The 13,740-nt window shown below is 39.6% G+C and overlaps 1 protein-coding gene across 3 annotated transcripts in view; it reads left to right on the top strand.

Annotated features, from left to right (window-relative positions):
* Positions 1 to 685: 685 nt before the first annotated feature.
* Positions 686 to 13,740, top strand: part of LOC149273458 (voltage-gated potassium channel KCNC1-like) — a 31,874-nt gene continuing 18,819 nt past the window's right edge. For all 3 annotated transcript variants that reach the window (XM_089506301.1, XM_089506299.1, XM_089506298.1), the window contains exon 1: positions 686 to 1,285. In XM_089506301.1, coding sequence (XP_089362427.1) covers positions 686 to 1,285 — 600 coding nt within the window. The remainder of the gene's footprint in view (positions 1,286 to 13,740) is intronic.

Below are 13,740 nucleotides of genomic sequence, written 5' to 3'. Positions count from 1 at the left end.
TGGAAATATAGGACAAGGTAGAAGAGAGGAGTTATCTGGGACAGATGATGGAATGTCAAGGAAAGAAATGTAGATTTACTGAAGCTTTGGAAAGGATAATGAGATGGGAATAATGTAAGTGATGTGGATTTCAATGAGTGTATTTCAGATGGATATGGAACTATGTAAAAAAATTACAAAAAAAACAAGAAAAAAAAATAATGAAAATAAAGTAACCTGTACATATTTTCCTTCTTCTTTCAGGCTCCCCAGTAGCACCAGCCAGACGTGTTTGAGAATCCAGTGATTTTTTTTTGAATATCATCCATCAACTTTACTATCCATAGTCTTCCAGCCTCAAAACTAGAACCCTGTTTTAGATCTTGAATTGATACATTCTATATATTTTTATACAGAAGAAAAACAAAACAAAAGGAAATCTTTCCAAATATCTTAATTACAAGGAAGCTCTATCCTCTCTCTGCAGCTTTCTCCTGTATTAGGTCTCTTTTTTTTGGAGGGGGTGTGTGTGTAGTGAAGGGGCTGGATGTGTGTGAGCTGGAAAAAAAAATATAATTACCCTGTGATGACGTCATAGGTTTGAAGCCACCTGATTTGATGTCCCTGTGAAACCTGATCTGTACTTGCAGATTTCTGTAGGAAAAAAAAAAAAACACTTGGGGTAAAAAAAAACCCAAATGCACTTATGATCAGTTCAGTTTGTGTCTCATCCTTTCGTGGGCGAAAGTCTGGTAACAAACCTCCTTCAAAGTCATGTTTGAAAGGAGATATGGGCAAATCAGAGGAAAGCGACAAGATTGTCATTAATGTGGGTGGCATTAGACATGAGACCTACAGAAGTACCCTGAAGACATTGCCAGGTACCAGGCTCTCCTGGCTTACAGAACCAGATGCCTTCAGCAACTTTGATTATGACCCCAAAACAGATGAGTTCTTCTTTGATAGACATCCGCAAGTGTTTGCCTATGTGCTCAACTATTACAGGACAGGGAAACTCCATTGTCCAGCAGATGTCTGTGGTCCTCTTTATGAAGAAGAGTTGGCCTTTTGGGGCATTGATGAAACTGATGTGGAGGCTTGTTGCTGGATGAATTACAGGCAACACAGAGATGCAGAAGAAGCCTTGGATAGCTTTGAAACTCCAGAACCCACCGAGGAAGAAGAAGATGGGGATCTGAAAAGACTCTGTCTACAAGAAGATGGTAGAAAGCTGGGTTGGTGGAAAAGACTCCAGCCTAAAGTCTGGGCTCTCTTCGAAGATCCTTATTCTTCCAAAGCTGCCAGGGTAATGTATACAAAGCTTATATTGACCTCTTTGTCTTTTCATTTGGCTATACGAATGTGTAGATATACTGATAGCATTGTTTAGTATTTCATTGCTTATTTTAATCTGGAAAATCATTTTAAATGAGGTATAGTAGTAGAGAGACTATCCTTCTCTAGAAGGGGTGTTTAACAGTTGTTTAAACCACAGGGGATGATGAGGGGACATGTTGATGATAATTGTGAAGCCTATCATCTAGGTCTTGCAATCTTAGGGTAAAATGGTACAAAAATACAGGTGCATTCTCAAAGGGCCAGGGGCTACTAATGCATGCTGTATCTATAAGCCCACCATTGCTTTAACTGCAGAATATAGTGCAGGGTGCAAGTGTTAATGGGGAGGTCTGGAAATTGGACTGCAGTGCAGAGGAAAGCAGCAAAGCTTGCAAGAAATTCCCCTGCTGGAATCTAGCTTTACCTTGTATGTGCAATGGGTCTCTTAGACCAGAATAAATCAGAATTTAGGGCTATAGAAGGCTGATACAGATGACCGCAGACCATTCACTCCATAGCATGACTTAGAAGAAGGCAATCAAGTCTACCGAGACTTAATAAAACACAGTGGTCCTTCTAAATGATGAAACTGCAGTTGGCATAGCTCTTTATTTTAGTCTTTACAATTAGATTCCAGCAACTTGCTGTCTGTGTTCTGGAAACCTTCATCCAGACCCAGACAGCATTTAATGTTATCAAGTAACCACAAATATGAGAATCTCAAATGTGGGTTAATCTAATATTTGGTGATTACATTGAAAGAAACAAAGTAACCAAAAAGGTTTGTTTCAGGAGGTAGGTCAAAACCACCAATATGAGACTCAGCATCAGCATTTGGTGCATTAACATTGTAAAAAAGAATTATACTGATCAAGTATTTAACAAAAAAACCTTCCTTTTTTTGTAATAGACTTATAGCTCAATTGATACATAGATGAGGTTGTGCTTAGCTGATGCTGATTTAAAATCAAGGGTAATTTGTTTACTTGGGTTAACCACAAAACCTCTTTCCCTAATGTATCGGTTCACCTTCCTCTGTTGGTTCTAGTTTTGTCAGACCCTTTGAATGTACGGATTGTAAGAAGAGCTGCGGAAATTGTTGTTGCTATATAAATAAAAGATAATAATAATAATAATAATAATAAAACAGCTATAAACACCATGATGTATCTTCTTGACGTGTGAAGCTAAATGCAATTCTCCGTACCGCCAGTAGAGGGCGTTATTCTCAAAAGAAACTAGAAAAATGCAGCAAGAATTTTAGCTAAATCTGCAGTTTCTTACACCTCTCTTCCAAATTAATTATCTATTGTCTTGTACAGTAAACCGTGTGTGAGATGGTTGAGATCTATGGCAGTCCCCATAAATAACCATAAAACCCCTGAAACCACTTAGGAAAACCTGATTCCAATTATTGATCTATTTTTTCTGCATCAAAAGCTTTCATCCCCACCCCCCACCAAGTATTACAATACAATATTATTATTATCTTATTTTATTTATATGGCGCCAACAATTTCTGCAGCGCATCTTACAGTCCAAAGGGTCCAACAGAACTAGAACCGACCGACTTAGACGAACCGATACATTAGGAGAAGAGGGCCCGGCTTGCAAGATTATAATCTATAGGTGCTTTATATATATATATATATATATATATAAATTAGCAAACCAAATTGGCTATAATCCAATTTGGGATTTTTTAGGATTAATTCATTATTATGAAAATAATTGTTGAAGGCTACAGATTTATAGCTTAATCAGTTGCACTGACATCATACATATGCACGTTATGTACTTAATAATCATTTAATGAGTGTGAGATGAGATAAAATTATCACAAGTAGATCATAGAATTCTAAAACATTAAGAACAGAGTGTTACTAAAGGCAGTTTAACTCCTGGCATGCCATGGGATGTAGAAGTGTATTCCTCTAGGTTGTAAGCTAATGAACAGATCTCATTACCTAATGTATCAGGTCGTCTTGGTCTAGTTTTGTCAGACCGTTTGAATGTAGGGACTGTAAGAAGCTCTGCGGGAATTGTTGGTGCTATATAAATAAAATATAATATTATTATTAATAATGATAATACCACAACCTCCAATTTTACCCTGGAATGGGTAAAATCCATCAGCCCTGTCCCTAGTATATTCCATCTGTAGTTTATACCCTCTTTGGGCCATCAGCAATGCGTCTATGATAGCTGTCCATGGTGCTGAACACTGCAATAATAGGAGCAGAGGTGCTGATTCTGCTGGTGTCAGCTTAAAATGAAACGTGGAGGCAGAGATCTGATACTAACATGTAGTAAATAAAAATGTTATTTACTAATAATATATACATTGTAACTTAACCAGCAAACAAAACCATATCAAATGCAGAAATAGATCATAACTCTATTTTGATGACGGCCAGACTTCTGCTGCAAAGGCCACTCAGCACAAACTCCCAGTACTCTCAGCTGGCTATGCTATAAGGTGTAATACAGTTTTCATTATTAGTTTTCTGTGGCCATCCAAGTTCTATAAGTCTTAATAACCAGAGTTGCATTATGTAACCAACTTAAAGCCATTATCGTTGTTTTCAGGTCTCCTAATACCCCACGTCTTTACTATATGATTTTAAAAACTTTAAACTCTGTACATTTTATTATGAATATTTTGTCAACTTTTTATTTTTTCTAGAATAAAAAAGGCTAGTTCTCAAATAATAGAACAAGGTTATTTCTCTTCAAATTAAGCTTAGCAGTCATTAGGGCTCTTTTTATCTGCCCCCAAAGAGGCTTCATTCTCTGGAGTCTGCAGTACAGTAGTTATTGACAGCAAAAGCCTTGGCAAATATTATGACGGTGAATGCCAATGTTTGTTTATATTGGATTACATTCACTAAAAGCATATTACATTAATGATATTTCTAGATATATATACGGTTTCTTGGGAGGGTTTGTTAGAGACCTTTAGGCGAGATATGCTTCTAGGAATTCTTGTAGGTTCCAGGAATTTGTCCATGAGTGTGAAGAAACGTAGCACTGAATACTCTTTCTTATTGAAAATATGATAAATTATACCAAAATATACTAACACAAAAAAAAATAACTATAGAAAATTGGGAGAGAATAGAAACAGGGTTTGCTGGCAGATCGGCGCCCTCTGGCCCTTCTAGTCTGCCTGTTTCTCCTGCTGTAAAGACTCAAACCTTAATCAGTTGTTGGTCTCGTCTTAGATTCAGGAGCCGTATGTCTATCCCATGCATGTTTAATACCCTCACTGTATTAGCCTCTACCACTTCTTCTGGGAGACTGTTCCACTTATCTACCACCCTTTCAGCACTGATGGCACTGGAGTATGATGTCATATCTAGGGGCCCTCAGTATCACCACCCATTAATCATATGGAGCAAAGGAGTAGCAGATGAGCCTCCAGACGCGCATGCTTCTCTGCTACCTTCCACTTGACCACCAGGGTTTGTGAAGCCCCCTTTTTCTAATCAGGATAAATAATGAAACAGGGAGAAGAGAGGTTCGAACAAACAGTATTCGGCCTCAAAATAAGTAAACATTGGGTCCCCCTCTGCTTCTGTTCCTTTACTCTCTTCGCTCTCTAGGTTATTTTATCAGAAAATCTATTGGTTCTCCCTATCGCCATTAATTATTAATTTTTTTAATTATATGAGCCAGTTAAAAACAAACAAACACATTAATAAAAAAAAACAACAATATACTGTTTAAATCAATTTAAATTGGGAAGTACCAATTTTGTCTTTTTGTAACTTTTTGTATATGTACCCATTGTATGGTAGGGCCAGAATATTTAAAATATAGTAATGGTTTACTGGTCTAAAATCCACTTTTTTGTCACTTTAAGAAATCTATAAAATAACGCATTCACAGCTCTATTGGCTAACGCGATATCACACGCATCGATAGTCTTACTGCATCGTGCAGCGAAACAGCTGGGCCCCGGCCATGTCTTATATTTAAATATATATCATATTTATGGGATTTAATAGGGATTTACCAGGGTTTCCTTGTTGAGAGAGAGTAACGTCCTTTATGATTTTAAATGGAACAAAGCTCATTAAAATGCTAAAGTTTTTAATTATATTTTACCATGTCTTTTCCAATTTCTTCCCCCCCTTTTTTATTATTATTGGAAATATGCAGGCAATTTATAAAAAAAATATCTATATACTACTACAACTAATAATAATAATATTAATAAATAAATAATAATAATAATAATTTCAGGCTCCTGCTCACCCTGTGTTCCAGAAAGAGTTAAGCCTTATTTATAAGACTCACGGGGTGAATGGGTGAATTCTGGGACAACAAAAATTGCCTCTTTGGAAAAAATATAGTTCTTGGCAACACGTTAACCCATGCTTTGGTGACCGTGCTGCTTCGAAAAGCTCTGTAAGTTCTTCTGTAGTGGTTGGCAGCTTCGGTCCTAGAGGTCCTCTATTATCACACGTTTCCAATGTATCTCCCCCCAAAATGTCCAGGTAGCCCTTCTATTAGCCCAGATGGGTCTGTGAGGCAGACGATGATGATTGACGGGCCGTTCTTTGCTGATGTGAGAAATTACTGATAACTTGGAGGATCTTGGGCAACCGAGCAGGGTCCACCACTAGACTTTACAATGTGATATACCCAGTTTCTGTATCTTCTAACCAAAGCCAAGTGTGTCTAGAAGCAGAAGACTGTTTGCTACATTTTAGAACGCTGCTGTGGACGTTGCTTTATCTTTATCCATCCTTTTTTCTCACCAAAACATACAATTTGATGGCGACTAAGAACCCCCTGTCCCATCTTGATGGTCCTTTTTCTACAAGCTGTCAAATGTTAAACCTCACTTGATCCTTGACCTGGTTGGATGCTCAGAATAACCGTATAGACTCAAATTACCTCATTGTATTAACTTCTACCACCTCTGCTGGAAGATAATCCTACTTATCCACCAGCATCTCAGTAACATCTAAAATGCCAAACAATACCCAATAGAAGACACCCCGCTAAATCTTAACATTACAAATAAGACTAATAAATTCTCTCAGTACATTCCATTTACGTGATTCTATATCTGGTACGAAATCTACCGTTTTCAGGTCTTGGTTAATTTTACTGTATTAGCCTTAAATCTTCCGTACTATCGTTTTTTTGTGTTGTTGCTGTAGTGCAATAGATGTTACAGCATTGCAGTGTCTTTCGGACATGAAGGATATCTCTTGCTTGGCTTGCAGACGCCGAACGTGTAGACAATTATAGACATCCCGATGTCCCTAGATGTCCCGATGACCGTATAGCGAAGAACACATTCGAAAACACGCAGTCATCCTATTTTTAAACAAAAAAAAGCAAAAAAAAAAAAAGGTGATTGGTTGGACAATGAAAACACAATTAAGGACTTATCGAATGGAAGGTGAGGGGTCGAGGGACGTTGGGTGTTTATATAAAACTGCAGTCTCAGTAGGAAAAAAAATAAATAAAATCCCACCCAAAAATTCAGAATTTGGAAATAAGTCCCAAGTTCCATTTGTAGAATCCCTTATTTCAACCTGTTACCAGGAATAGTTCTTTAAATGTAAGGAGAACGCATTCGTTATGAATTAGGGCAAAAAAAAGATGAATTGGAGGATATATTTTAATGTTTTCCAAATAACACGTAAATAACAAAATATTACATGGGTTTTTCTCTTTAAGGAATAGGCAGCATTTGGCCTTCTGAGGACCTCTATTGCGATGATGTGAAGCATGCCAAATATCAGGCTAAGCATCATGGGAAATATGGTCCACAGCAGTCCTGGAATACTCGAGGTGGCCCACACCTGATTATTATTTCACTCGTAGACCTCCGCACGTTTTTAGAACTCGCTAAAAATTAAAATCTCCTGCCTGCCCTAATTAAACATTCCCTTTTTGTCTCCGACTTTATTTTTAGCATCAGCCTGAAGGTATGTTACATCATCATGGGAATGACAGTAGGATCTTCATAGAACTCAGGAGAAATTCTCGGAACTCTGGCCTATTTTGCTGCATTTAGAACACAAAAAAAAAAATAATAAATAAAAACCTCCCCATTGTGCCAATTTATAAAAAAAATAAAGGGCCAGCCTGGGTTCTTTCCGTCTAGAAGAAGGGTTAGAGTAGATCCTTGGGTATGTTAGACACTGACGATTATTAATTTAGATTTTTAAAATTGTTTTAGAATTTCAATTAAATCTCTATTTTCAGAAATATTTTACATAAAGGTCATGTTATTTTATACATTTATTTAATACAGTTTCCTTAAAATGGGGGAATGTGTGAATTATACTTTTTTGGTAAAAATGGCAGATTAGGGGCTCCAGAAAGTATGGTGACTGTATAACCTGCAGGCAACATTTTATATTTCTTAAAATATTGTTAAACTTATCCTTAAATGTACCTTCATGGCACAAGTGGACATGGAGGAGAGAATTGTGCAGGGTAACATAGCTAGCCTGTCCATGTAGATTAACAGTAGTAGTAGGGCGTTAGATCAAAAGAGGTGCCAGGTCATGAAGGTCATGATGGGTCTCATTACGCGTCTGTGTGGTGGAACCTTGTATGTCCTCTTCTAGGAAGACCATGTAGGTGGAGAAGGTAGATGGAAGTAACACAAAGGTAGAGGGGTTGGAGAGACTGTGAGAAATGGGTGGAGAGGACATGATGTTGAGGGTTGAAGGGGAAAAGGGAAAGTAGACTTGAAGGCAGGTCTGTTTGAAGGAACATCCAACAAACCTGATACTTTCTATATCGATTCTTGTATGGATAGGGGTGGTGGCAGTGATTCGGAGAAGTCTTTGTTCGTTGAGGTCTCCAGATCCCTAGGTCCAAACTGGCAAAGTGACTTCATTGTATACCTTGAGAACAACCCAAAAAAGGCTTTAAAATCAGCCAATCGAGCAGATAAAGTTTGGTTTTGAACTTGTTCATGACTCAGATAAACCTTTTTAACCCATGAATGTGACCTCTAATGTATCCAGAGGGAATAGATCAAATATGTATAAAATATGCATGAATGACATCTATTCAGGGTAATAAACATGGACTGCAGTAATATTTGCACCGATGAAGAACTCGGTTTGCTTTTTTTATTTTTTATTTTTTAAAAGTGACAATAAACCTTATATATAACTTAATTATAGCGTTCAACCAAAAACTCTATAAACAAAGTCACTCATGTTTAGCTGTTCTGAGTTGATATCCCATATCGGATAGAACTCAAACTTTCAGGATCTCCTGGGCCCAACAGATCTTCATAGGCCCGATACTCAAACAGTGCCCAACCTGCAGGTGGATCATGTTTTGCTCGAGCAGAATATTAAATCGACGTTTACTTTGCAACTTGCAGATATTGCCCTAAAATAGTGCTGCATAGGACATGGGTAAGACTAAGCGTACCCCGAACGAGTTAATAGCGGGGAGCCAGTTCAGCTTCTGGTCTACTCTAACGTTCTAACCATTAATGGAGCCTCCGACACCAGTGCGATGAGTTAACAGCCTCGGCTGACCTGGCACCGTGCTTTGCTTTTCTGAGCTAGATTCGCACTGCGACTTGTCACTGCAGTACATCCTCCGTGACAAATATCAGCAGATATAAAGAACAATGTCTTATGGATCTATCGACTCGACCGTAGAATCGACATATTCTGCAACATCCAGAATGCTGCGTCTTTCCCACGATGGCCAGGGCTGTTGAGGAAGACCCCTCGGGCTCTGCACTGCAGCCTATAGTGCTGCAGTGCAGATGTTCAAGCAAACAACGTTATCTTTGGGATTCTTATTAGAACAGACAATTACCGGGGGGGGTGGTGGCCGGAACGTCAACTATTGATGTCTTTGGCGGCATCGTCCTCAGCCTGTCCTATTCAGGAAATAACTGCTGCTGATACCCAGTAGCCAAAACTGAAATTCCCGAGCCCCTTACAAAACCCCTCATTTACATCATCACAGAATTTGACGCTTTCAGTATTTATTTTTTGCTGAGAATGGAGAGAATGGTCACTTTAAACCAGTGTTCTAGACCGGTGGTTCCCTACTCTGGTCCTCAAAGAAACCCAACGGCGTAAGGTTTCAGGATCTCCTTAGATACAGGTGGGCCTGGACACGTAACTTCACGCGCTCATATCAAGTGAAACTGCGGTCTTCTCAACTTTAAGGTCAATTCATTTATTAAAACCACCCATAAAGTGTGCTTATTTGCTTGCGATATTTAATTACTAAATCCTCCTCATTAAAGATAAGTCTCAGAGTGTCGGAGCCGTAACTCATAATATTAATCAAAAAGTATTGACCAGTTATAAGAATCATTTCTAGATTAAAGAATCACCAGAATATTATGGGATACAGTAAGGAATTATTGATTGGTTATCTAATTTTTAATGCCAACGTTCTCTTTCTTTCTCCTCCCCAACCCTTACAATGGCTACCTGGACCACTCATGGTCGTACATGGGAACGTGGTTCCCGCGACGTCAGCAGGAGGACCTACTGGCGTCGGCGGGAATGGCCACTGACATCAGCGGAACCGCACTGTCACTGTAGGATTTGGGGGCAGATGCCCCATAGCTGTTGGCGGATTAGAGCTGGAATCAATACTCTGCTTTGTTGTGGAATCCTGTGTACCCATGTTTTTGGAACACATGCACACAGTGCAGAATTATCTGTATCTAGAAATATTTCTGTAAGATGAAGCCATCAAAGCTTTGAGACCCTAATGAGCAGGTTCAATGGTTATAAATCACCCCACTTACAGCCTGTGGTTACCCTGCAGGTTAAATACATGTTGATTTCAATGCTATAGGATACACGATATAGATGTTGGATTGGTCTGGTGTTGTGGTTGTTAGATGTTGAAAAACTCTCAAGCAAATCAAGGTGAAGTTTGAGATTCTGATGGAATGTCAGATGCAGACAGGTAGCTACCAAGAGATCAATAACCTACATCCATCTGCTGAATCCAGGGCCAGACTGGGGACGACTAGGTGGCTCTGGTAGTTTAAGGCCAGTGGCTAACAAATGACGTAAGATCGTCTGGTGGCAGGATATCCATTCAGTGGCAGCAAGCTATAGTACCCTATCTGTAATGGGTGATGTCAGCCAGCGGCCCGTAGGGCATTTGCCCAGTGTGCTAAATGACCAGCCCGGGCGTGGCTTATATCTAGTAGGGTAGGGTTGGGTTAGAAATCAGCCGGTGTATTGGTGAGCATGGATCTCAGCTGTTGAGGAACCTCAATGGAAGTAGTTGTTTGAGTTGTAGCTTTTTACAAATGGATTAATCTACAAATTATGAAACAAAATGTTAATTCCAAGAGGTTATGCAGGGTACTTTACATTGGCTTTTGTTTCGGATATCCGAACTTCCACATTGGGCAAAGCTTTAAGGTTTCACCAGCCTCTTGGACCAAGAGGGAGGGCTAGTATGGATTTTACATGTTGCAGATCATCAAGATGCTGGATACATATTCTGATATAATTAAATTAACTTGTATATATTATACATATTGCCTGGCTTTGTTTATGAAAAAGTCATAGACCGCTATGCTCCAAGGGTTGTTCAGAAGTGTCCGTTTTTAAACAGCAGATATGCCAACTCTAGGAAATATTTTTTGTTGAGTCTGGGAGATAACTGAAGGTCTAAACTGATAACGCTTGAGCTGATGCCAGAAAAATATCACCTTGATATTGTGTTGCGGTGTTGGAATACAGTATGTTTAGCTAAACACTTTGCAGTGGAAAAAAATCATAAGCAGAAATGAAGGGGGCGGCTTAATGTTGGGCGATTGGACGTGAGGAGACACATGATTTGGTAAACATAGAATCTGCTGGCAGATCGGCCCTGTTCGGCCCTCATCTAGTAGCCTGTTTTTTCCTGCTGTTAAGACTCAAACTGTAATCAGTCGTTGGTCTCGTCTTAGAGTCAGGAGCCATTTCCCCCTCACTGGTATACTCTTTAAAGAGCATATATTGGCACCCAAACAAAACACAACCGAGTTTGTACGTTAATGAAAAATGTTTTACTTTGTCATGTTAAAACCAAGGTTGGAAACCTCAATTGGACCGGATGCAAAAGTATTTTCACAAAGGGCTGGCCTGACTTTCATCAAGCTGGTACACGTTAATCTGGCCCTTTGTAAACAATTTTGGACCAGGCAGACATCACATTACGTGACCCCGAGGTTAAAGCGAAGCCAGAAAGAAATCTGTGGGTGAGGTAATCGGGTGAGTGGGAGGGAGTATGTATGTATAAGTGTGTGTGTTAGCATGGATGTGTATGTGTAAGTGTGTGTGAGCATGGATGTGTATGTGTAAGTGTGTGTGAGCATGGATGTGTATGTGTAAGTGTGTGTGAGCATGGATGTGTATGTGTAAGTGTGTGAGCATGGATGTGTATGTGTAAGTGTGTGTGAGCATGGATGTGTATGTGTGTGAGCATGGATGTGTATGTGTGTGAGCATGGATGTGTATGTGTAAGTGTGTGTGTATGTGTGCGTGTGAGCATGAATGTGTATGTGTGTGTTAGTGAGTATATGTAAATGCATGTTAGTGTAAGTATGGGTCAGTGTATATACGTGTTAGCATTAGTGTATATGTTTGTGTAAATGTGAGAGTGTGTGTACACATATGTGCCAGTGCATATGTGAGTTACTGGGGGGGGCAAGGGGCCGAAAGAAGATGGCAGAAGATGCCAGTTTTCCCCTGTAAGTGGAGGCCCTAGACTACGAGATACTTAACTGCATCACATTGTACCAGCAACACATTATTATTATTACTATTATATTCTATTTATATAGCGCCAACAAATTCCGCAGCGTCTCCTTTTAAACCCCAATTTAACATTATCCTCCTTTAATGTTGCCCGGGCCAAGGACAGCTGCCACTTTCACCACTTTTTTTTTTAATCTATTGCACCTACATGAAAAGATCAATCGTGATTTAACACAAGGCAGGACTGTGCATCTCATTACTCGGGGTTAAAATAAAAACGGGTTACGGGCATTGTTCAGGATGATAAAGGAAACCTCGCAACGGCTGTATTTTTCTTTAAACGTTAAGCATATCTGCATCAATGCAGCAGCACTTAATCCCAGTCCTCCGTCTCTCTTTATACGAGCTTATTTCCATTCACTGACCCACTGCGGTCTCAGAAATATTAGCTGCAATGCATCAAATTGTAACTTTACTGCAAGGAAAATGCATGTTGGGGGAAACAGTTCCATTTACCGGGATGAGAGGAGCTATTTTATTCTATAGGATATATAAGATAAATGTGTGGTCCCAGCCGGAATGTTTTTGGGGGTTTTTTTTAGATAAAGGTTTAATTATAACCAATGTATGTTCTATGAAAGAGTGCAGGGTGTTCCGTGTTCTCGTAGAAGGGTGTTATTGGGATTCGGCATCGCGAAGGTATTGCGGTGGAAACTGCTTACATGCTCTTTGCGGTGCGGAGGATCGAACATCGCAGCCCCCCTAACGCAATCCCTTATCCTCGGCACACGCAGAGCTGGAATGCAGACGTCACGGTTTGCCCTACGCTCTGCAGCAGAGCGAGCCGGGCGCATGCACACGCAAGGGATCGTTGTAACATAGAGCTTTCGGTTTTAGAGGGTAATAAAGTGGGGGGGATTTAAACATGCGTGGGGTAGACATACGGCTCCTGAATCTAAGACGAGACCAACGACTGATTAAGGTTTGAGGCTTTACAGCAGGAGAAACGGGCAACTAGACGAGGGCCGAATGGGGCCGGCAGATTGTATGTTTCACTTCTGCCGGGTGGCTGTTCCACTTACAGGGAACTAAAGCTGGGGACAAAGGAAGTCCTATGCCCCTGCTCAATTCTTTTCCACCCTATGTCCAATATATTAAATTGAGTGAGGGCACGTCAAGCTCCTCAGTTCTTCTTCATCACCTGGTCTGTGGGTCGAAGGCTCAGACGCTTTATTAAGGGTTTTAGGATGTTCAGATTTTTTTTCCACGTTTTTGACCTTTTTGGGTAGGTAAAAAATAGCAGTTTATTAGTGAATAACCAATTTGAGGAGGCCTACAGAAAATGTTTAAGAACCATATTATTGGCTACTATAAGTAGATCAAAAGGCACCTGGAGTTGATTTATGGAGGAATTAGGAATTTGATCTCTACCTGTGGGTTTGTGTAAAAGGCCCAGGACATTTGTTGCTATTGATCTGTTTATATTCCGACACATTGTTTCCCTGGCAGATGAAAAAGAGGCCTCCTGGGAAGGTCCAAAAGAGCCTCCTGTGCTTTAAATATCAACTTAAGAAAGTGAAAACAATCCAGACACACAGATAGAAGTCAAAATAAATTAGGTAGAAGACAGGAGAACACATTGAGAAAAAAAATCATCGTAACACCAACAGCTAACATAAAATAATAAAATAATAAA

Source organism: Sceloporus occidentalis, unplaced genomic scaffold (genome assembly GCF_023333645.1).
Source record: "Sceloporus occidentalis isolate IW3139 unplaced genomic scaffold, rSceOcc1.0.p SCAF_375, whole genome shotgun sequence".
Classification (NCBI taxonomy): Eukaryota; Metazoa; Chordata; class Lepidosauria; order Squamata; family Phrynosomatidae; genus Sceloporus; species Sceloporus occidentalis.
Note: the sequence above shows the minus strand (reverse complement) of the source record. Positions and strands in the feature narration are given on the sequence as shown.